We start from the raw sequence: 25,342 nt of genomic DNA, 5'->3' as shown, positions 1-25,342 counted from the left end.
CTTCTAACAAGGCAACCTGTTAATTGAAATGCATTCCAGGTGACTACCTCATGAAGCTGGTTGAGAGAATGCCAAGAATGTGCAAAGCAGGTCATCAAGGCAAAGGGTGTCTACTTTGAAGAATCTCAAATATAAATTATATTTTATTTGTTTAACACTTTTTTGGTTACTACATGATTCCATATGTGTTATTTATAGTGTTGATGTCTTCACTATTATTCAACAATGTAGAAAATTAAGAAAAAAATAAGAAAAACCCTTGAATGAGTAGGTGTCAACTTTTGACTGGTACTGTATGTGTGTGTGTGTGTGTGTGTGTGTGTATGTGTGTGTGTGTGTGTGTATATATATATATTTTTTTTTCACGGGGTTTTAAAAATCAAACAGCTACATTATCCTTGGTATGACCTTATTAAAACAATTCCATATAGCTTAGTATATAATTATAGTATGCACCATAATGGGCAGTAAAAATATTATCACAGCATGGGCTATATTACTTTTTCCTAAAATTATTTTGACCAAAGATGACCAATGCAGAAAGAATGTCACTAAAGAGCATGAATATCCAGAAACAAAAGGCTTTTCTTGAACTTTTTCCATTTGAACTTAGAGCTGAACTTTCTTCCTCTAAGGGCCCCTCTACCTCTCCTTTGTCCTTGGCCTCTTACTTGGTCCATTCTTGCAAAAAGCAATTCAGAGGTGGCCTCTTTTATGCATGAATAAGGTCTGATTGAACAATTGGGCAAATAAGTTTTGCACATGCGCAGTAATTTGTATCAGCTTTTGCGTTTTTTGGAGTGTTTACTGTTTTGCAAAAATGTGCTTAGCGTTTGCATTGTGTGTGAAAGCAATGAGAAATTGCTTACACTTTAGCTAAAAATAATACTGTTGTGCTCAGTAGGTTCTGATGGGGATCAAGTGGATCCCAGTTCATTAAAAGAGTCTTAGCAATCCAGGAAAACTGTAATCAATGTTTAATGTGTTACAGCTGTCACAGACCTGTATTGTACTGCTGATTATGTTGCTGATACCTGAGCTATTCCACCATGTAACTATACCCGTGCTACCTGTCATGATGTCTGTTCATGTCTCTGTCTGTTTCAGAAGGAAGTGGCAGAGCCAACCAAGAACCCCGGACAGTGGCGCCAATCTCAAGGTTGTTTACTTTACATCCTAGACCGTAATGGTGTTGCTGTAGAAACCACTCAGGTTCAGGCCAAGTGATTGGCCAGTTAGAAATCTCAGGCTGGCCTCCTGAGTGGCGCAGCGGTCAAATGCACTGCATCGCAGTGCTTGAGGCATCACTACAGACCCGGGTTTGATCCCAGGCTGTTTCACAGCTGGCCATGACCGGGAGACCCATGAGGCGGCGCACAATTGGCCCAGCGTCGTCCTGGTTAGGCAATGGTTTGGCCGGCCGGGATGTACTTGTCCTGTCGGGCTCTAGCGACTCCTTGCAGCGGGCCAGGCGCATGCAAGCTGACTTCGGTCGCCAGGTGTACGTGTTTCCTGCGACACATTGGTAAGCTGGCTTCCGGTTTAAGCGAGGAGTGTGTAAAGAAGTAGTACGGCTTGGCAGGGTCGTGTTTCGGAGGACGCACGCAAAAGTGCACTGTATGTAACTTAGGAATTTTGTATTGTCAATTTGTGGTCTGCTGTATTTAAATGCCACTTTAATTAAACATGTACATGTTACTGCAACAAAAGGTCCCCATGGGGACAATAGTCAGCAAAGTAAAGAAAGAACCATAAATGTTTAAGCCATCTGAAATATTTCTATGAGAATTAGAAAACATACATTTAGTTTTTCCTGCATTAAGTACCAATTTTAAATCAACCAGGACTTTCTGCAAGGCAACAAAATCAGATTTCAGCTCCAACATAGCCTGGTCAGCCATAAGGGCAATGGCATACATACCAGTAATCTGCATACAGATGAATGTTACAGGTTTTTACAGATAGACTAACATTATTTATCTAATTAGTAAAGAGGTGTCACGGTTGTCGTCGGTAATGGAGGACCAAAACGCAGCAGGTATGTGTACGCTCATCTTGCCGTTTATTAACTTCCCAAAATGAACACCAAAATAACAAAACAAGTGAACGAACGATATACAGACAGTCTGGCAAGGCACAAGGCTAAACACAGAACAATCTCCCACAAACACACAGACAAACACACCCAACTAATATAGGACTTCCAATCAAAGGCAACACCACACAGCTGCCTTCAATTGGAAGTCCACCCCAATTAACTCTACATAGAAACAGACTACCTAGACTAAACATAGAATTACATAGATCATAACCCAAAAACACGGAAATACTAAATCAAACACCCTTTTACCAAACCACCACCCCAAACCACATAAAACAAATACCCTCTGCCACGTCCTGACCAAACTACAATAACAATTAACCCTTATACTGGCCAGGACGTGACAAGAGGACAGGTCCCAAACTCGATCCCTGCAAGACACCTTTAGTAATATTGAGGTAACTTCACACCATCAGAAAGCACACATTGTGCCTTATCTCAGCGGTCCCCAACCTTTTTTGGGCCACGGACCGGTTTAATGTCAGACAGATAAATACACAAAATAAAATGACTCGACCGACATAAAAACGGTGGTATTTTTAAAATATATGTAACAAGTGTCGTGTGTGGAGGACCAAGACACAACAGGGAAGTGTATACTCATCTTCTCTTTCTAATATATAAGAAGGAGAAACAAAATTAACAGAAACGACACTAACAGTTCTGTCAGGTGACAAGCACAAAACAGAATACAACTACCCACAATACAAACACACCCCTAATTATAGGACCTTCAATCAGAGGCAACGATAGACAGCTGCCTCCAACTGAAGGCCCCAACACCAATTAACTAAACATAGAAATACAAATGACTAGACAGAACATAGAAATAAACTAACATAGAACAATAACCAAAACCCTGGACTAATAAATCAAATACCCCTCTCTACATGGACACATACACCCTGAACCACATAAAACAAATACCCCCTGCCACGTCCTGACCAAACTAAACCCTAACAAATCACACCTTTACAGGTCAGAATGTGACAGTACCCCCCCCCCCCCCCAAAGGTGCAAACCCCGGATGCACCTAACAAAAAGAAAATACAAAAATAAACCCCAAAACAAAAAAATTCCCCGCTTATATGGGAGGGAAGGGAGGGCGGCCACCGTCACCGACAATACCTCTGCAACGCTCCCCCCTTCCCGCATACTAGTCCCTACAGAGGTGGCTCTGGAGCGGGACGTATCCCTCGCTCCGCCACTTGCTCACCCCTCTTCTTTGCAGACTCTGGGGCGAGGTCCCTCTTTGTCAACCTCGGACTTGGGATCCTCGCTACGGGCGACTCTGGCTGCGTCGGACTGGAGGGCGACTCTGGCTGCGTCGGACTGGAGGGCGACTCTCTCTCGGGCATAGGTGCCGGACACTCGGGCTGAGGCACTGTCGTCGGGCACTCTGGGTTAGGCGCTGTCGCTGGGCACTCTGGGCGAGACGCTGTCGCTGTGCCATCTGGGCGAGGCGCTGTCGCTGGGCACTCTGGGTTAGGCGCTGTCGCTGGGCACTCTGGGTTAGGCGCTGTCGCTGGGCACTCTGGGCGAGGCGCGTGCACTGAAGGCCTGGTACGTGGGGCTGGCGTAGGGGATGCCGGACTAGGCCCACGTACCTCAGGGCTAGTGCTAGGGGCAAGAGTAGGACGAGTTGGGCTGGGCTGCCGCACTGGGAGCCTGGTGCATGGTGCTGGCTTCGGGGGAGTCAGACTAGGGACACACACCTGTAGGCTTGTGCGGGGAGCAGGAGTAGGATACACCGGGCCTTGGGTGAGTACTGGAAGTCTCGAGCTCACCTCCTGCACAACCCGTCCTGGCTGGATGGCAGTAGTAGCCCTGTACGTTCGGGGTGCTGGTACAGGGTGGACTGGGCTATGCAGGGGCCTGATGGTCACCGTGCGTCGAGGAGGTGTCCTGTAGCCTGGACTTCGGAGGTGTACCGGTGGATGCCCAGGCTGGATGCCCACTCTAGTACGGCCTTTAATTGGGGCTGAGATCACACGCACCGGACTGTGCGTGCGCATGGGCTAGATCTTGCGTACCTCTTCGTACTTCGACGCTCTCCACTCCATGTGCTCCCCATAATAAACACGAGGTGTTGGCTTCAGGGGCATCCTTTGCCCAGCCACCCACCCTGTGTGCCCCCCAATTTTTTTTATTGGGGCTGCCTCTCAGGCTTCCTTGCTAGCCGTGTCCCAACGTACTTCTCCCGGTCCTCACCGTTCCTTCGCCACGGACCTTCTCCCGCCAGGATTTCCTCCCATGACCACGATTCCCTGTAGTCCTCCTGCTACCTTGGCTGCTCCCTCTTCTGTTGCTTGGTCCGGTTGTGGTGGGTAGTTCTGTAACGAGTGTCGTGTGTGTGGAGGACCAAGACACAACAGGGAAGTGTATACTCATCTTCTCTTTTTAATATATAAGAAGGAGAAACAAAATAAACACGTATACAATTAACAGAAACGACACTAACAGTTCTGTCAGGTGACAAGCACAAAACAGAATACAACTACCCACAATCCACAATACAAACACACCCCTAATTATAGGACCTTCAATCAGAGGCAACGATAGACAGCTGCCTCCAACTGAAGGCCCCAACACCAATTAACTAAACATAGAAATACAAATGACTAGACAGAACATAGAAATAAACTAACATAGAACAATAACCAAAACCCTGGATTAATAAATCAAATACCCCTCTCTACATGGACACATACACACAACCACCCTGAACCACATAAAACAAATACCCCCTGCCACGTCCTGACCAAACTAAACACTAACACATCACACCTTTACAGGTCAGAACGTGACAATATAATAATAATAATAAACGTGAATCCACTGTGTACTCGTATGCAACTTTATTAGCAGCGTCCTCGTAACATCGCACCAACAACATAACATGAGTAACATCCTCTCTGCCCCTAACACTCTCTGGTCACTATGGTAACGTTTAAACATGCCTTAAAAATAAGATGCAACACAAAAACAAATATAAAGTGCATGAAAAATACAACTCACCATAACGCTAAATCAGTGGGAGCACTGAGCTTGTCTCTCTGCAACGAGACGGTCCCATCTAGGGGTAATGGGAGACAATGACACCCGAAGTGTGTTGCTTATGTCTACTCTGTCATTTGGTTTTGGTTGCTGTCACTGCAGAAAATCCCGCTTCACACAAATAGGATGTTGGAAATGGCAACAGGGTTTTCAGTGCTGTTGTGGCGATCTGAGGGTATTCTGCCGTGTCTTTAATCCAGAACACCGGCAGAGTTGTTGTCTCGAACATACTTTTAAGGCCGCCATCTTTTGCGATCTCCAGCAGTTGATCTTCTTCTTGCATAGACATGCTGGATTCACCTGGTTTGTTGACAAATGGGTCGCGGATCCATTCCTTGGCGGTTCGTGGGTCTTTTGTGGTTGGGAAGTAGCGTTCAAACTCTTTTAAAAGCAAAGACAGGTGATCGTGCACCAGCTGGGACAATGAAGGCTCAGTCTCTTCCAAAATCCCCGCGAATGTTTGAAACATGTCAAATATACCTCTGTTCACGCGCCGTCCCCACAAATCCAGTTTGGCTTTAAATGCAGTTAATTTATCTGCCAACTTGAAGACAGTTGTCATTTTCCCCTGAAGTGACCGATTGAGTTCATTGAGCAGGTTGAATATGTCGCACAAGTAAGCGAGTTTTGCGACCCATTCCTCATCACTGAAATGTGCTGCCAGCGGTGACTTTTTTTCTGAGAGAAATCTCTGCAGCGGCTCTCGTAATTCAAACAGTCTGGCCAGCGATCTCCCTCGGGATAACCATCTTATTTCTATGTATAAGAGAAGGTGTCTGTGCTCCGCGTTCATCTCCTCACAAAGCTGCTCGAACAGGCGCTGGTTAAGGGCGTGTGCTTTGATGGGGTTAATAACTTTAACGACATCATTCAATACGCTGTTAAGTTCCGGTGGTGTTTTTCGGCTAGCCAGCATTTCCCTGTGAATGACACAAGTGGGTCATAGACAGATGTAACAGAGGGAATCCGGTCATTTTTCAAAATAAAACATAGTTCAGACTCAGATAATAAAAAATAAAATATATATATATATATATATTTTAAACGGAAATAATGTAAGTTATTTATTCTTTCTCTGCGGCACGGTACCAAATGACCCACGGACCAGTACCGGTCCGTGGCCCGGGGGTTGGGGACCGCAGCCTTATCTGACAGACGGTTCCCAAACCACTTGCAAAAAACCTGTTCGAGGCCCATTTCAGACAACCTTTGAATGAGTAGGGGATGGTCGACAGTATCAAAAGCCTTGGATAGGTTTATAAATATGTCAGCACAGTGATTCCTATGATCTAAGCTATTTAATACATCATTTAAGACAAGCATAGCAGCTGAAACAGTGCTGTCCAGGTCTAAAACCAGACTGGTGCACATTAAGAGTATAATTTGAAGTTAAAAAGTTCTTAGCTGAGAGTTTGCCAGTGTTTCTAATATTTTTGCAAGGCATGATAGTTTAGACATCGGATGGTAATTATCTAAAGGGGAGGATATGTTCCAACTTCCAGATCATGGATAGCATCAGAAGCAATTGTTCAATAAAAAATGCGGGTCAAAGAATATACAATGAGGGGGCAGAAAGCTGCAGTAGAAAGAGATCAAGCGAATCAGCTCCTGTGGATTTTTTTGCATAACTTTTTTGCAAGGCACTTAGTACATCATTGAAATGTTTCAAATGGAAAATAGTGAGTGGAGGGGCATTATTCTCAGCTATCTTTTTAGAGGTGAGTAAAGGACTTCCTAGCGGAATTTGAGGTATTTTCAGAAACCATTCTTTCAAACAGATGGCCAGCTTAGGATAAATGCTTATCAAAAATACCACAAATGGGGGGGGGGGTTAGGGTTAGTGAGTTAGTTCAGACTTGACCACTTTCAAGAATTGAACAGGATTTCCACCACTTTCAGATACACAATTCAATCTAGCCTTAGCCCTAGCTAAGTTTCTTACAGGAAAACTTTTAGACAATTCATACGTGAACCATGGGTTAGATCTGTCCTTTACCCTTAATCTCTTATATGGATCATGCTTATCTACAACAGAGTTAAACAGAGAGGTAAAACATTTAAGGATCTGAATCAGAGATTGAAGACACACCCTCCCCAGGTCATCCCCAGGTCAACCAGGAAATTTTGCTCAGTGAAAGTTCTAAAATGTCTCTTTATAATAATGTGTATCTCTAATGCAGGAAATGGGACAATGGTCACTGATTCCATTGGCTTTATACTGTACTTGTGATGTTAAAATAATATCCAAAAGAGTTGATTGTTCAGGGTGTTTTGTATTTATTATAGATCCCCATTAGTTCCTGCCAAGGCAGCAGCTACTCTTCCTGGGGTTTATTATGGATCCCCATTAGTTCCTGCCAAGGCAGCAGCTACTCTTCCTGGGGTTTATTATGGATCCCCATTAGTTCCTGCCAAGGCAGCAGCTACTCTTCCTGGGGTTTATTATGGATCTCCATTAGTTCCTGCCAAGGCAGCAGCTACTCTTCCTGGGGTTTATTATGGATCCCCATTAGTTCCTGCCAAGGCAGCAGCTACTCTTCCTGGGGTTTATTAAGGATCCCCATTAGTTCCTGCCAAGGCAGCAGCTACTCTTCCTGGGGTTTATTATGGATCCCCATTAGTTTCTGCCAAGGCTCTTCCTGGGGTCCAGCCAAATTAAGGCAGTTATACAATTTAAAAACATTACAATACATTCACAACAGATTTCGCAACACATTAGATGTGTGCCCTACTCTACTACAACATATCTACAACACAAAATGAATGTGTACGTGTGTGTATAGTGCGTATGTTATCGTGTGTGTATTCATGTGTCTTTGCATATGTTTGCATTGCTTTACAGTCACCGGTGTATTTTTATCTTTTTTTTAGAGAGAGAAGACATCAAAACTATGAAATAACATATGGAATCATCTAGTAACCAAAATTGTGTTAAACAATTAATAATATATTTTATATTTGAGATTCTTCAAATAGCCAACCTGCGCCTTGATGACAGCTTTGCACACTCTTGGCATTCTCTCAACCAGCTTCACCTGGAATGCTTTTACAACAGTCTTGAAGTAGTTCCCACGTATGCTGAGCACTTGTTTGCTGCTTTTCCTTCACTCTGCGGTCCAACTCATCTCAATTTGGTTGAGGTCGGGTGATTGTGGAGGCCAGGTCATCTGACACGGCACTCCATCACTCTCCTTCTTGGTAAAATAGCCCTTACACGGCCTGGAGGTGTGTTGGGTCATTGTCCTGTTAAAAAACAAATGATAGTCCCACTAAGCCCAAACCAGATGGGATGGCGTATTGCTGCAAAATGCTGTGGTAGCCATGCTGGTTAAGTTTGTCTTGAATTCTAAATAAATCACAGACAGTGTCACCAGCAAAGCACCCCCACATCATGACATCTCCTCCTCCATGCTTCACAGTGGGAACCACACATGCGGAGATCCCAAAGACATGGCGGTTGGAACCAAACATCTCCAATTTGGACTCCGGACCAAAGGACAGATTTCCACCGTTCTAATGTCCATTGCTCGTGTTTCTTGGCCCAAGCAAGTCTCTTCTTATTATTGGTGTCCTTTAGTAGGGGTGGCAGGTAGCCTAGTGGTTAGACCGTTGGGCCAGTAACCGAAAGGTTGCTGGATCAAATCCCTGAGCTGACAAGGTACAAATTTGTCATTCTGCCCCTGAACAAGGCAGTTAACCCACTGTTCCCAGTAGGTCGTCATTGTAAATAAGAATTTGTTCTTAACTGACTTAAATAAAGGTTAAATAAAAATATTAATTCAAGTAGTGGTTCCTTTCCAGCAATTCAACCATGAATGCCTGACTCACACAGTCTCCCCTGAACAGTTGATGTTGAAGCATTTATTTGGGCTGAAATTTCTGAGGCTGGTAACTCTAATGAACTTATTTTCCGCAGCAGTGGTAACTCTGGGTAGCAGTGGTCCTCATGAGAGCCAGTTTCATCATAGCGCTTGATGGTTTTTGTGACTGCACTTGAAGAAACTTTCAAAGTTCTTGACATTTTCCAGATTGACTGACCTTTATGTCTTAGTAATGACGGACTGTCATTTCTCTTTGCTTATTTGAGCTGTTCTTGCCATAATTCCACAAATGTACTTTTAAGAAGGCACACCCGTTAATTGAAATGCATTCCAGGTGACTACCTCATGAAGCTGGTTGAGAGAATGCCAAGAGTGTGCAAAGCTGTCATCAAGGCAAAGGGTGGCTGTTTGAAGAATCTCAAATATAAAATGTATTTTGATTTGTGTAACACTTTTTTGGTTACTACATGATTCCATGTGTTATTTCATAGTTTTGAAGTCTTCACTATTATTCTACAATGTAGTAAAACTTTTGACTGGTAGTGTACAGTAATACATACAATAATACATAGTACAGTAATACATACAATAATACGTAGTATCGTAATACATGAATTAATACAAAGTACAGTAATACATAGTACAGTTAAACACACAATAATACATAGTACAGTAATACATACAACAATATATTATACTGTAACACATAGTACAGTAATACATAGTACATATATAAAGTAATACATAGTACAGTTAAACATTGTAGAGTAATACATACAATAATACATAGTACCGTAATACGTAGTAAAGTAAGACATAAAGTAATACATACTACAGTAATACCTACAGTAATATATAGTACAGTAAAAAATAGTATGGTAAATACAGATACATAGTACAGTAATACATAAAGCAATACATGGTACAGAAATAAATAGTAGAGAAATACAAACAATAATATGTAGTACAATAATTCTTGCAGTAATACATACTATAGTAATACATACAGTAATACATAGTAGAGCAATACATACATAGTACTACATTCAGTAATACAAAGTACAGTAATAGAGTACAGTAATACATACAGTAATACATACAGTAAAATATAGTATGGTAATACATAGTACCTTAATACATACGTTAATTCATAGTACAGTAATAAATAGTTATAATTCTAGAATAATACATAGTAGTACATAGTACAGTCATACATAATACAATAATACATATTACAATACTACATACAGCAGTACATAGTACAGTAATACAGTAATTCATAGTACAGTAATACATAGTCGAGGCCAAAAGTTTTGAGAATGACACAAATATTAATTTCCACAAAGTTTGCTGCTTCAGTGTCTTTAGATATTTTTGTCAGATGTTACTATGGAATACTGAAGTATAATTACAAGCATTTCATAAGTGTCAAAGGCTTTTATTGACAATTACATGAAGTTGATGCAAAGAGTCAATATTTGCAGTGTTGACCCTTCTTTTTCAACACCTCTGCAATCCGCCCTGGCATGCTGTCAATTAACTTCTGGGCCACATACTGACTGACTGGCAGCCCATTCTTGCATAATCAATGCTTGGAGTTTGTCAGAATTTGTGGGTTTTTGTTTGTCCACCCGCCTCTTGAGGATTGACCACAAGTTCTCAATGGGATTAAGGTCTGGGGAGTTTCCTGGCCATGGACCAAAAATATTGATGTTTTGCTCCCCGAGCCACTTAGTTATCACTTTTGCCTTATGGCAAGGTGCTTCCTGGATGGTTGGGAGAAGTTGCTCTCGGAGGATGTGTTGGTACCATTCTTTATTCATGGCTGTGTTCTTAGGCAAAATTGTGAGTGAGCCCACTCCCTCGGCTGAGAAGCAACCCCACACATGAATGGTCTCAGGATGCTTTACTGTTGGCATGACACAGGACTGATGGTAGCACTCACCTTGTCTTCTCCGGACAAGCTTTTTTCCGGATGCCCCAAACAATCGGAAAGGAGATTCATCAGAGAAAATGACTTAACCCCAGTCCTCAGCAGTCCAATCCCTGTACCTTTTGCAGAATATCAGCCTGTCCCTGATGTTTTTCCTGGAGAAAAGTGGCTTCTTTGCTGCCCTTCTTGACACCAGGCCATCCTCCAAAAGTATTCGCCTCACTGTGCGTGCAGATGCACTCACACCTGCCTGCTGCCATTCCTGAGCAAGCTCTGTACTGGTGGTGCCCCGATCCCGCAGCTGAATCAACTTTAGGAGACAGTCCTGGCGCTTGCTGGACTTTCTTGGGCGCCCTGAAGCCTTCTTCACAACAATTGAACCGCTCTCCTTGAAGTTCTTGATGATCCGATAAATGGTTGATTAAGGTGCAATCTTACTGGCAGCAATATCCTTGCCTGTGAAGCCCTTTTTTTGTGCAAAGCAATGATGACGGCACATGTTTCCTTGCAGGTAACCATGACTGACAGAGGAAGAACAATGATTCCAAGCACCACCCTCCTTTAGAAGCTTCCAGTCTGTTATTCGAACTCAATCAGCATGACAGAGTGATCTCCAGCCTTGTCCTCATCAACACTCACACCTGTGTTAACGAGAGAATCACTGACATGATGTCAGCTGGTCCTTTTGTGGCAGGGCTGAAATGCAGTGAAAATGTTTTTGGGGGATTCAGTTCATTTGCATGGCAAAGAGGGACTTTGCAATTAATTGCAATTCATCTGATCACTCTTCATAACATCCTGGAGTATATGCACATTGCCATCATACAAACTGAGGCAGCAGACTGTGAAAACTAATATTTGTGTCATTCTCAAAACATTTGGCCATGACTGTACAGTAAAAGATACTTTAATAATACATACAGTAACACATAGTAGAGCAGTACATAGTACAGTAATACATGGTGCAGTAATACATAGTGCGGTAATAAATAGTACAGTAACACATAATAACACAGATTGCAGTAATACATAGTACAGTAATACATATAGTAAATCATAGTGCAGTAATGCATAGTACATGGTCCAGTAATACATAGTACAGTAATACATACAGTAATATAAAGTGCAGAAATACATAGTACAGTAATACATAGTACAGTAATAGTGCAGTAATACATGGTACGGTAATACATAGTACGGTAACACATAATGCGGTAATACATGGTGCAGTAATACATAGTACAGTAATATATATAATAACACAGATTGCAGTAAATCATAGTACAGTAATAGTGCAGTAATACATACAGTAATACATAGTACATTAACACATACAGTAATACATAGTGCAGAAATAAATAGTACAGTAATACATAATGCGGTAATGCATAGTACAGCAATACATAGTGCGGCAATACATTGTACATTAATACATAGTACAGTAATACATGGTCCAGTAATACATACAGTAATATAAAGCGCAGAAATGCATAGTGCAGTTATACATAGTACAGAAATACATAGTGCAGCAATACATTGTTCAGTAATTCGTAGTACAGTAATTCATAGTGTGGTAATGCTTATAGTAGTACATAGTGCAGTAATATATTGTGCAGTAATAAATAATACAGTAATTCCTAGTACAGTAATTCATAGTGCAGTAATTCATAGTACAGTAATTCATAGTGCAGTAATTCATAGTACTGTAATTCATAGTGCAGTAATACATAGTACTGTATTACATAGTACTGTATTACATAGTGCAGTAATACATACAGTAATGATGTTTTAATTATGTCTAAGTCTTATTTGAGTCACAAGCAACCATTGGGATGTTTATGACATACATTGATGAACATAAGACTATTGATCCCATAGGGCTGGCTAACCACCATGTTGATCTGGTCAATCCCACTGTTATGTTGATCCACACCACAACCTGCAGGTTCCCCCTGCTGGCCACACCACAACCCTCAGCCTCTAACCCTCTTAACCCTCCAATACATTGACTCTATTCCCTTGCTGAGACTAGTGATGTCTGCCTGTCTGTCTGTCTGCCTGTCTGCCTGTCTGTCTGCCTGTCTGTCTGTCTGTCTGTCTGCCTGTCTGTCTCCATACACTTGATTTAGAAAGATTTTAAACAAAAGCTTTTTGGTATTTGTCAGGGTTTTTCTTTATTTTGTGTTTTGTATTGTATTTTCCAGTATGTATTATAACATGATACTGTTCTGTGTCCTACCTTTAGGGGGTGCAGTGCAGGCCCAGCTCACTCAACCACAGAGTGTGGAGCCTCCAGCAGAGTTAGCGCCCAAGGTGTCCCCTCCGGTTTTAAGAGCGGCCACCATCCCCATTCAAAAGCAAGCCTCCACTCCAGTGGCAAAACCATACTCTGCTCCGGTCTCTAGGCCAGCCCCTGCCCCAGTGCAAAAGAAATCCTCTTCCCCTCCACCAAAGCCACCCCCTCCTGCGATGGTAAAGATGACCTCTGCTCAAGTACCAAAGCCTATCCCTTCCCCAGTGCAAAAGCCTGCCCCAGCCCCAGTTCCAGCTGCTGCCCCTGTCTCAGCCCCAGTCCCAGCTGCTGCCCCTGTCTCAGCCCCAGTCCCAGCTGCTGCCCCTGTCTCAGTCCCTGCCCCTGTCTCACCCCCAGCCCCAGCCCCAGCTGCTGCCCCTGTCTCAGTCCCTGCCCCAGCTGCTGCCCCTGTCTCAGTCCCTGCCCCTGTCTCACCCCGAGTCCCAGCTGCTGCCCCTGTCTCCCACCCAACCCCTGCCCCCACTACACAGCAGCCCAAGCCCCAGCCTCAGATGTCTCCATCACCAGCCCCTCCCCCAGGGAAGCCAGCAGAGCTGCCCCCTCTGCCTCCCAAGCCCAAGCCTATACCTCCTGTACGCCGCAACTCCAAGCCCCTGATCCAGCCCAAACCCCAGACCCCCCTTCCACCCCTTGGCCTGAAGCCCAATCCTGATGCTGTGTCTTCATCCAGAGCGCCAGGCCAGTCCCTGTCCCCAAAGAGGTCCCCTGGGAGGGTGCAGTCCCCTTTCTTGCCCCAGTCTCCAGCTAAAGCTCAGCCACCAACGGTCCTTTCCCCAGACTTTCACCCAGACCCCACCCCTATTATGATGCCCATGTCCTCCACTGGCACTGCCATGGCTCCTGAGCCTGCTCCAGAGCCTACTCCAGTCTCAGTTTCAGCCTCATTCCCATCCGCAGCCTTATCCCCAGTCTCAGCCTCATCCCCAGCTCCAGACTCAGCCTCATCCCCAGCCCCAGTCTCAGCCCCAGGCTCAGCTTCATCCCCACTACCAGTCTCAGCCCCCGCCCCAGCCCCAGAATCAGCTGAAGCTCAGCCTCCGGTTGAAGAACAGCCAGCACCCAAGGGCCATCCACTGCTGAAGTAAGAGCTTTAGCTACATTAAACAAAAATGATGACATGGTGACAATGTTGTCAGAGCCATTACCCTGATGTACTGTGTGTTTGTTCTAGTAAATCCCAGTCCCTAACCAGGTTAGCTTTAGCGTTAGATTTAAGGTCAGGTTTAATGGGATGTCTCTGTCTCTGCGGTAAGTCCCTGACCAGGTTAGCTTTAGGCTTAGAGTTTAAGGTCAGGTTTAAGGTGATGTCTCTGTCTCTGTAGTAAGTCCCTGACCAGGTTAGCTTTAGGGATAGGGTACCTCTTGACGCTCTGATCGCGTATTCGGGATCAAAATCCAGCGAAAAATCAGGCCGCCATATTCATAACCAAATCTAATAATTTCTGTTTCTCAAACATAGGACTATTTTACACCGTTTTATAGATACACTTCTTGATGTACTCTCCTTACATTATGTTAGGAGAGTACATCAACACAAATAGCCACACCGCCATTTTCTGACCAATCACATGCATCACAAATAACCAAAACACAGCTAAATGAAGCACTAACCTTTGACAATCTTCATCAGATGACACTCCTAGGACATCATGTTAGGCAATACATGCATTCTTTTGTTCGATAAAGTTCATATTTATATATAAAAACAGCATTTTACATCGGTGTGATGTTCAGAAAATATTTTCCCTCAAATGCTTTCGGTGAATCAGCGCTACAATTTACAAAATTACTATTCGAAAACATTGGTAAAATATAATATTGTCATTCAAATAATTATAGATTAACATCTCGTGAATGCAACCGCATTCCCAGATTTAAAAATAACTTTACTGGGAAATCACACTTTGCAATAAACGAGGTGCTATGCTCAGAAAAATAGGCTAGGCGATACAGGTTAGCGCCATCTTGGAACCATCTAAAATCAAATATACTATTGTAAATATTCCCTTACTTTTGATTATCTTCAGCAGAAGGCACTTCCAGGTATCCCAGGTCCACAACAAATGTAGTTTTGTTCGAAAAAGTTCATAATTTATGTCCATATAGCTCCTTCTTGTTAGCGCGTTCCGAAGGCTACTCATAATGTACGAGGCGCGCGGGACTTGTCGTCACGAATGTGCAAAAAAAATGTATTTACGTTCGTTCAAACATGTCAAACGTTGTATAACATAAATCTTTAGGGCCTTTTCAATCAGAGCTTCAATAATATTCAAGGCGGACGATTGCATTGTCTTACTAAACGTTTCGTAACGAGAGGGTACCCACGGGCATGCGCGTCATAGTAGTAATGGCCCTCCCTCTATGACAAACTTTCCAGGCCTCTCGTTCGGTCAGTTTTTACCGGAGAAGACTCAAACCACTTTGTAAAGACTGTTGACATCTAGTGGAAGCCTTAGGAAGCTAAATGAATCCTAACTCACTGTGTGTTTCATAGCCAAAGGCTTGAAAGTGATTCCACAAATCAGATTTCCACTTCCTGCATGGAATCTTCTCAGGTTTTGGCCTGCCATATGAGTTCTGTTATACTCACAGACACCATTCAAACAGTTTTAGAAACGTTAGAGTGTTTTCTATCCAAATCTACTAATTATATGCATATTGTCGTTTCTGGGCAAGAGTAGTAACCAGTTTAAATCGGGTACGTTTTTTATCCGGCCGTGCAAATACTGCCCCCTAGCCTCATTAAGGTCTGGTTTAATGGGATGTCTCTGTCTCTGCAATAAATCCCAGTCCCTAACCAGGTTAGCTTTAGGGTTAGGGTTTAAGTTCAGGTTTAATGTGATGTCTCTGTCTCTGCAGTAAATCCCTGACCAGGTTAGCTTCAGGGTTTAAGGTCAGGTTTAACATGATGTCTCTGTCTCAGCAGTAAATCCCAGTCCCTGACCAGGTTAGCTTTAGGGTTTAACCTCAATACGATCGGTGTCCCTGGGACAGTTGATGCTAACGTGCGCTAACATGCGCTAATGTGACTAGAATTACGTTGTAAGTACCAACAAACGTTTCAGGACATAGGTGTGTCTTATATTGGCAGAAAGCTTAAATTCTTGTTCATCTAACTTCAGTGTCCAATTTACAGTAGCTATTACAGTGAAAACATACCATACTATTGTTTGAGGAGAGTGCACGACAACAAAAAACTTTTATCACTGTAACTGGTTTGATACAATCACCTCTGAAGGTAAATAATGTACTAACATTCAGTAATCTTGCTCTGATTTGTCATCTTGAGGGTCCCAGAAATAAAATGTAGCATAGTTTTGTTTGATAAAAACATTTTTATATTCAAATGTAGGAACTGGGTTCTACAGTTTGAACACCTGCTGCCTCTGGCTCCAGAACCACCCCACTGTTGAAGTAGGAAGTTTACATACACTTAGGTTGGAGTCATTAAAACTCGTTTTTCAACCACTCCACAAATTTATTGTTAACGAACTATAGTTTTGGTAAGTCGGTTAGGACATCTACTTTGTGCATTACACAAGTCATTTTTCCAACAATTGTTTACAGACAGATTATTTCACTTATAATTCACTGTATCACAATTCCCGTGGGTCAGAAGTTTATATACACTAAGTTGACTGTGCCTTTAAACAGCTAAGAAAATTATGTCATGGCTTTAGAAGCTTCTGATTTACATAATTTGAGTCAACTGGAGGTGTACCTGTGGGTGTATTTAAAGGCCTACTTTCAAACTCAGTGGCTCTTTGCTTGACATCATGGGAAAATCAAAAGAAATCAGCCAAGACCGAGACCTCCACAAGTCTGGTTCATCCTTGGGAGCAATTTCCAAACACCTGAAGATATCACGTTCATTTGTACAAACAATAGTATGCAAGTATAAACACCATGGGACCACCCAGCCGTCATACTGCTCGGGAAGGTGACGCATTCTGTCTCCTAGAGATTAACGTACTTTGGTGCAAAAAGTGCAAATCAATCCCAGAACAACAGCAAAGGACCTTGTGAAGATGCTGGAGAAAACAGGTACAAAAGTATCTATATCCACAGTAAAACGAGTCCTATATCGACATAACCTGAAAGGCTGCTCAGCAAGGAAGAAGCCACTGCTCCAAAACCGCCATAAAAAAGCCAGACTACGGTTTGCAACTGCACATGGGGACAAAGATCGTACTTTTAGGAGAAATGTCCTCTGGCCTGATGAAACAAATATAAAACTGTTTGGCCATAATGACCATCGTTATGTTAGGAGGAAAAAGAGGGATGCTTGCAAGCCGAAGAACACCATCCCAACCGTGAAGCACGAGAGTGGCAGCATCATGTTGTGGGGGTGCTTTGCTGCAGGAGGGACTGGTGCACTTCCCAAAATAGATGGCATCATGAGGATGGAAAATTATATGGATATATTGAAGCAACATCTCAAGACATCAGTCAGGATGTTAAAGCTTGGTCGCAAATGGGTCTTCCAAATGGACAATGACCCCAAGCATAATTCCAAAGTTGTGGCAAAATGGCTTAAGGACAACAAAGTCATGGTATTGGAGTGGCCATCACATAGTCCTGACCTCAATCCTATAGGAAATGTGAGGGCAGAACTGAGAAAGTGTGTGCAAGCAAGGAGGCCTACAAACCTGACTCAGTTACACCAGCTCTGTCAGGAGGAATGGGCCAAAATTCACCCAACTTATTGTGGGTATCTTGTTGAAGGCTTCCCGAAACGTTTGACCCAAGTTAAACAATTTAGAGGCAATGCACCAAATACTAATTGAGTGTATGTAAACTTCTGATCCACTGGGAATGTGATGAAATAAATAAAATCTGAAATAAATCATTCTCTCTAATATTCTGACATTTCACATTCTTAAAATAAAGTGATTATCCTAACTGACCTAAAACAGGGAATTTATACTAGGATTAAATGTCAGGAATTGTGAAAACTGAGTTTAAATGTATTTGGCTAAGGTGTATGTAAACTTCCAACTTCAACTGTAGATGTGTGAAAGTTAGTGTATCAGCTAATGATCCATCATGCATGACATTCCTGGGACTGCCTTCCCTGTAGCTCAGTTGGCAGAGCATGGTGTTTGCAACGCCAGGGTTGTGGGTTCGGTTCCCACGGGGGGCCAGCACAGAAAAAAAAAAATGTATGAAATGTATGCATTCACTACTGTAAGTTGCTCTGGATAAGAGCGTCTGCTAAAATGACTAAAAAAAATTTAAAATGTATAAACTATAATGTTATATTACCATAGGATGTTTGTATGCTCTCTATAGTTATGTACTTGAAAATGTATCAATTGACCAATTCGGCACATTTGGTCAGACTTCATGCAAAATACTGTGAAACTATGCACACAACCCGCTAAATTGCGCAAAACTGCAATATTATATTATGGCCTTTCTCTTGCATTTCAAAGATGATGAAAAAATAAATAATAGAAAACGTATGTTTTTTTGTTTGCATTATCTTTTACCAGATCTAATATGTTATATTCTCCCACATTCATTTCACATTTCCATAAATTTCAAAGTGTTTCCGTTCAAATGTTATCAAGAATATGCATATCCTTGCTTCAGGTCCTGAGCTACAGGCAGTTAGATTTGGATGTCATTTTAAGCAAAAATTTACAAAAATGTCCGATCCTTACGAGGTTTGGTCAGGTTTAATGTGATATCTCTGCGGTAAATCCCAGTGCCTGACAAGGTTAGGTTTAGGGTTAAGGTTTAAAGTCAGGTTTAATGTGATGTATCTACAGTAAATCCCAGTCCCTGACCAGATTAGGGGTTAAGGTTAGGAGTTATTGTTAGGGTTAACGTTATGTCTCTGTGTGTTTCAGTAAGTCCCAGTCCCTGACCAATGCCTTCAGCGCGTTGGGAGATGCGTCGTTCTTCCGCTCCAGCTCGACCAGCTCCTCGGCGGGCGGAGAGGATGAAGCCAAGGCCGAGACCATCCGGAACATCCGCAAGTCCTTCGCCAGCCTCTTCTCTGATTAGTCCTCTCCCACATGCTCTAGGATTGGCTGATGACTTCATTGACATAAACGTGACCCAGTCTGAGATTAACTGTGTGTAACTGTATAACTCCCAAGTCCCGCCTCCATCCCCTGCCTCTCTGTGTCTCTGAGGACTCAATTGGCCAGTTGAGTGTGATGATGTCAAAGTGCCAGCTACCTGTAACTACCTGTAGCTAGCTACCTGCGTGAAGCTTGGCCCTCGGTCAGTGTGTGAGGAGGAGGAGATATATATGACGTTCTAATGCATGAAGATGACGGCTCCATCAGTAGGTGTTGTGGAGCAGAATGGATGTTTGTGTTGAGTTGATGTTACCCATTGCCTCTGGATGTTGTAGCCTTAATGTGATGATGTGTTTTATTACAGATTAGTGACTGTGAGTGGTGACCCCTGACTCCTATATCGCCATATGTACTTCCTGTGTAGTACAGATATCTGCAGTACGTTCTTCATCATTAACAGTTATTTAATAATAATACCTCTGTTGTGGCTGTTGACCACTGTCACTCATACATACAAGTATACCTTTCCTTTATTAATCAGTCAGTCCCCTCCTTTAAGGTGTCAGTACACTCCTTTAATCTGTCAGACCCCTCCTTTAAGGTGTCAGTCCCCTCCTTTAATCAGTCAGACCTCTCCTTTAAGGTGTCAGTCCCCTCCTTTAATCTGTCAGACCCCTCCTTTAAGGTGTCAGTCCCCTCCTTTAATCAGTCAGACCTCTCCTTTAATCAGTCAGACCTCTCCTTTAATCAGTCAGACCTCTCCTTTAAGGTGTCAGTCCCCTCCTTTAATCAGTCAGACCTCTCCTTTAATCAGTCAGACCTCTCCTTTAATCTGTCAGACCTCTCCTTTAATCAGTCAGTCCCCTCCTTTAATCAGTCAGACCCCTCCTTTAATCAGTCAGACCCCTCCTTTAATCAGTCAGACCTCTCCTTTAATCAGTCAGACCTCTCCTTTAATCAGTCAGACCTCTCCTTTAATCAGTCAGACCTCTCCTTTAATCAGTCAGACCTCTCCTTTAATCAGTCAGACCTCTCCTTTAAGGTCAGTCAGACCTCTCCTTTAATCAGTCAGACCTCTCCTTTAATCAGTCAGACCTCTCCTTTAATCAGTCAGACCTCTCCTTTAATCAGTCAGAACTCTCCTTTAAGGTGTCAGTCCCCTCCTTTAATCAGTCAGACCTCTCCTTTAATCAGTCAGACCTCTCCTTTAATCAGTCAGACCCCTCCTTTAATCAGTCAGACCTCTCCTTTAATCAGTCAGACCTCTCCTTTAATCAATCAGACCTCTCCTTTAATCAGTCAGACCTCTCCTTTAATCAATCAGACCTCTCCTTTAATCAATCAGACCTCTCCTTTAATCAGTCAGACCCCTCCTTTAATCAATCAGACCTCTCCTTTAATCAGTCAGACCTCTCCTTTAATCAGTCAGACCTCTCCTTTAATCAGTCAGTCCCCTCCTTTAATCAGTCAGACCTCTTCTTTAAGGTGTCAGTACACTCCTTTAATCAGTCAGACCGCTCCTTTAACTCAGTCAGATCTCTATTTAATCAGTCAGACCGCTCCTTAAACTCGGTTAGACCTCTCCTTTAAGGTGTCAGACCTTCATTTAAGCTATCCGACCACTCTCTAAGTGGTCAAGCCAACACCAGAACCGGTCAGTTTCAATAACGTTTCAGATCATCTGTCCTGTAAGCACCTTGGTGTACAGCAGTTCTACCAACCTGTCAGCTTATATCAACTTAAAGCCATCTAACATGTTATATTGTTAATGCTTTGTAAATGTTGTATTGTACCGTTACTGTATGTGAGTCATCCAGAAGTTTATTTTGTGATAATGAATCATTGATAATGTATTGTAGGTTCCTGTACTGTTTTATTTGTCCGTATGCAGTACTGCCTTGCATGACCAATATGACCCAGTGACCCTTGGTACCATAGTAATGTTACCTGTACATAAATGTCAATAAATAAAGATGTGGTAAATCGTTCCACTAATGTATCTGTATTACTGACTCCTCCATTTACAATGACTAACTTGTTTTGTTATAAATGGATAAATGCAGCTGTTCTTTCTGTCCAGAAGGTGGTGGAAGGGACCATTAATGTGATATATTGTGGTAGATATCTCTATGACTGATATATTGTGGTAGATATCTCTATGACTGATATATTGTGGTAGATATCTCTATGACTGATATATTGTGGTAGATATCTCTATGACTGATATATTGTGGTAGATATCTCTATACTGATATATTGTGGTAGATATCTCTATGACTGATATATTGTGGTAGATATCTCTATGACTGATATATTGTGGTAGATATCTCTATACTGATATATTGTGGTAGATATCTCTATGACTGATATATTGTGGTAGATATCTCTATGACTGATATATTGTGGTAGATATCTCTATGACAGATATATTGTGGTAGATATCTCTATGACAGATATATTGTGGTAGATATCTCTATGACAGATATATTGTGGTAGATATCTCTATGACTGATATATTGTGGTAGATATCTCTATGACTGATATATTGTGGTAGATATCTCTATGACTGATATATTGTGGTAGATATCTCTTTCGGATGGGACGTTAAACAGGTGTCCTGACTCTGTGGTCACCAAAGATCCCATGGTACTTATTGTAAGAGTTGGGTTATTAACTCCGGTGTCCTGACTACATTCCCAATCTGGACTTCATACCATCCTGGCCACCTAATCATCCCCAGCTTACAATTGGCTCATTCATCCCCCCTCCTCTCCCCTGTAACTATTCCCCAGGTCGTTGCTATAAATGAGAATGTGTTCTCAGTCAATTTACCTGGTAAAATAAGGGTTAAATAAATTAATTAATTGATCCTCAACACTGGGGCCCCAGAAGGGTGTGTGCTCAGCCCCCTCCTGTCTCCCTGTTCACCCAGGACTGCATGGCCAAGCATGCCACCAACTTAATCCTCAAGCTTGCAAACGGCACAACAGTAGTAGGCTTGATTACCAACGATGTCGAGACAGACTACTGGGAGGAGGTGAGGGCTCTGGGAGTGTGGTGTCAGGAAAACAACGGCCGCCCCCGTCTTTGTGATTTTTCCGGAGATTCCCGGTCGGAATATTATCGCTATTTTACGAGATAAATTGCATAAAATTTGATTTTAAACAGCGTTTGACATGCTTTGAAGTACGGTAATGGAATATTTTGATTTTTTTTGTCACAAAATGCGCCCGCGTGTCACCCTTCGGATACTGATCTGAACGCACAACAAAACGGAGCTATTTGGATATAACTATGGATTATTTCAAACCAAAACAACATTTGTTGTTGAAGTAGAAGTCCTGGGAGTGCATTCTGACGAAGAACAGCAAAGGTAATCCAATTTTTCTTATAGTAAATCTGAGTTTGGTGAGCCCCAAACTTGGTGGGTGTCAAATTAGCTAGCCTGTGATGGCCGAGCTATGTACTCAGAATATTGCAAAATGTGCTTTCGCCGAAAAGCTATTTTAAAATCGGACACCGCGATTGCATAAAGGAGTTCTGTATCTATAATTCTTAAAATAATTGTTATGGTTTTTGTAAACGTTTATCGTGAGTAATTTAGTAAATTCACCAGAAGTTTGCGGTGGGTATGCTAGTTCTGAACGTCACATGCTAATGTAAAAAGCTGTTTTTTGATATAAATATGAACAAAACATGCATGTATTGTATAACATAATTCCTATTAACAAAAGTTATGCATTTAGCTGTGGTTTTGTTTTTGTGACATATATGCTTGCTTTGAAAATGGCTGTGTGATTTATTTTTGGCAGGGTACTCTCCTGACATAATCTAATGTTTTGCTTTCACTGTAAAGCCTTTTGAAATTGGACAATGTGGTTAGATTAACGAGAGTCTTGTCTTTAAAATGGTGTAAAATAGTCATATGTTTGAGAAATTGAAGTTATAGCATTTAAGGTATTTGTGTTTCGCGCCACGCTCTACCATTGGATATTGGTGATATTGATTGTCCCTAACAGGTTAACCTCTTCGGGCTAGGGGGCAGTATTTTCACGTCTGGGTGAAAAGCGTGCCCAAAGTAAACGGCCTGCTACTCAGGTCCAGAAGCTAGGATATGCAATTGGTAGATTTGGATAGAAAACACTCTAAAGTTTCTAAAACTGTTAAAATTATGTCTGTGAGTATAACAGAACTGATATGGCAGGCGAAACCCCGAGGACAAACCATCCCCCCCCCAAATAATTCAGCTTACCTCTATTTTCAATGGCTAGTACTATAATTATAAGCCCCTGTCCTCCCAAATTGCAGTTCTCAGGGCTTCCACTAGATGTCAACAGTCTTTAGAAAGAGTTTCATGCTGGTTTTTGGAAAAATGACCCAGAAATTGTAGTTTTCTAGGTGGCTCCCATTTTGGCTTGAAGTGTTTCCTTGCGCATGGACGAGTGCGCGTTCTTTTTGTTTATCTCCGGTAAAGACAATAACGATTCTCCGTCTTAAATTGTATTGTTTAAAAATTTGCATTAGGCTAAGGTTTGAACTTTTTTTGACTTGTTTAGAAAAGTTTATTAGTAACGTTTGGGATTCATTTTTAATGCATCTTGACGGAGGGAAACTGAGTGGATTTTTGACTGAAGCGCGTCAGCTAAACTGAGTTTTATGGATATAAAGACAGACATTATCGAACAAAAGGATCATTTGTGATGTAACTGGGACATTTTGGGGTGCCAATAGAACAAGAGCATCAAAGATAAGGCATTTTTTATATCGCTATTTCTGACTTTCGTGTCGCACCTCCCTGGTTGAAAAGGATTTGTTATGCATTTGTATGATGGGGCGCTGTCCTCAGATATTCGCATGGTTTGCTTTCGCCTTAAAGCCTTTTTGAAATCTGACATGGCAGCTGGATTAACAAGTTAAGCTTTAATTTGATGTATTGCACTTGTGATTTCATGAAAGTTTAATATTTATAGCAATTTAATTTGAATTTGGCGCTCTGCCATTTCACCGATGTAGTCGAGGGGTTCCGCTAGCGGAACGTCTAGCCGTAACAGGTGCTGACTTCCCACATGTTCTAGTAAAGGGATTCTAAAGCCTAACTCCCCTTTATACAGGATAAGGTTTATAGGGTTCACAGCGAATGCCCCTTAGCCCTTTCTGGCTTTGGGCGGCCTTCACTTCACATGCTGTAGTTTACTTAGCTCGTTTCGGAGAACTCGGGAACATCCTCTCGGAGCTTCATGTATAGCCAGTACAGCACACCATACTCTACACAGAGCAGGAACAAGACATACCTGTCTCATAGCTGTCCGATTGGCAGTGGATTAAGAAGTCTGGCCCTCAGTTTCTTCATGAGCCTTTTGCAACACTGCCTGACGCTCTACGGCAGCGGTCCCCAACCCCCGGTACCGGGCCCCAGAGAAAGAATAAATAACTTACATTATTTCCGTTTTATTTATTATCTGAGTCTGAACGATGTTTTATTTTGAAAAATTACCGGAATCCCTCTGTTACATCCGTCTATGACTCACTCCGTCTATGACTCACTCCGTCTATGACTCACTCCGTCTATGACTCACTCTTGACGCTTGTCTCGGTCACGTGATACGTTGCTGCTAAAATTAAACCCCCAAGCAAAGCAAAATGAGTAAAAAACAAACGTCTTTGGAAAGTTTCTTTGCGAAGTGGAAAAGGCCCAGTGAGGAGACAGAAGAGCCTACGACTTCCAAGAAAAAGAAAGCTGCATTTAATAGACAATACCAGGAGTCCTACTTAAAATATGGCTTTATCGCGACAGGTGATTCCCGCGCACCAAGCCCGCTCCGGCTCTCTAATGAGGCAATGAAGCCACTTGGAGACCAAGCACCCTGCATTAAAAGACAAGCCTTCGGAGTATTTTGAAAGAAAAAAGCATGAACAAGAAGGACAGATGCAATTACTGAGGGCCACCACATCAACAAATGCGAGTGCACTGAGAGCATCATACTTGGTGGCTAATCGTATTGCTAAGGCTAAGAAGCCATTCACCATTGGTGAAGAATTGATCCTGCCCGCCACTAAAGACATTTGCCGTGAACTTCTAGGAGA

The 25,342-nt window shown here is 42.4% G+C and overlaps 1 protein-coding gene across 1 annotated transcript in view; it reads left to right on the top strand.

The window, feature by feature from the left end:
* The window catches only part of LOC106566274 (synapsin-2), a 223,019-nt gene extending 203,213 nt beyond the window's left edge, over nucleotides 1-19,806 (top strand). Inside the window, exons 11-13 of the mRNA XM_045692010.1 lie at nucleotides 1,108-1,159; nucleotides 13,158-14,307; nucleotides 19,082-19,806. Of these exons, the coding sequence (XP_045547966.1) occupies nucleotides 1,108-1,159; nucleotides 13,158-14,307; nucleotides 19,082-19,238 (1,359 nt within the window). The 3' untranslated portion in view covers nucleotides 19,239-19,806. The remainder of the gene's footprint in view (nucleotides 1-1,107; nucleotides 1,160-13,157; nucleotides 14,308-19,081) is intronic.
* Nucleotides 19,807-25,342: the final 5,536 nt, after the last annotated feature.

Source organism: Salmo salar, chromosome ssa12 (assembly GCF_905237065.1).
Source record: "Salmo salar chromosome ssa12, Ssal_v3.1, whole genome shotgun sequence".
NCBI classification, from domain to species: Eukaryota; Metazoa; Chordata; class Actinopteri; order Salmoniformes; family Salmonidae; genus Salmo; species Salmo salar.
Note: the sequence above shows the minus strand (reverse complement) of the source record. Positions and strands in the feature narration are given on the sequence as shown.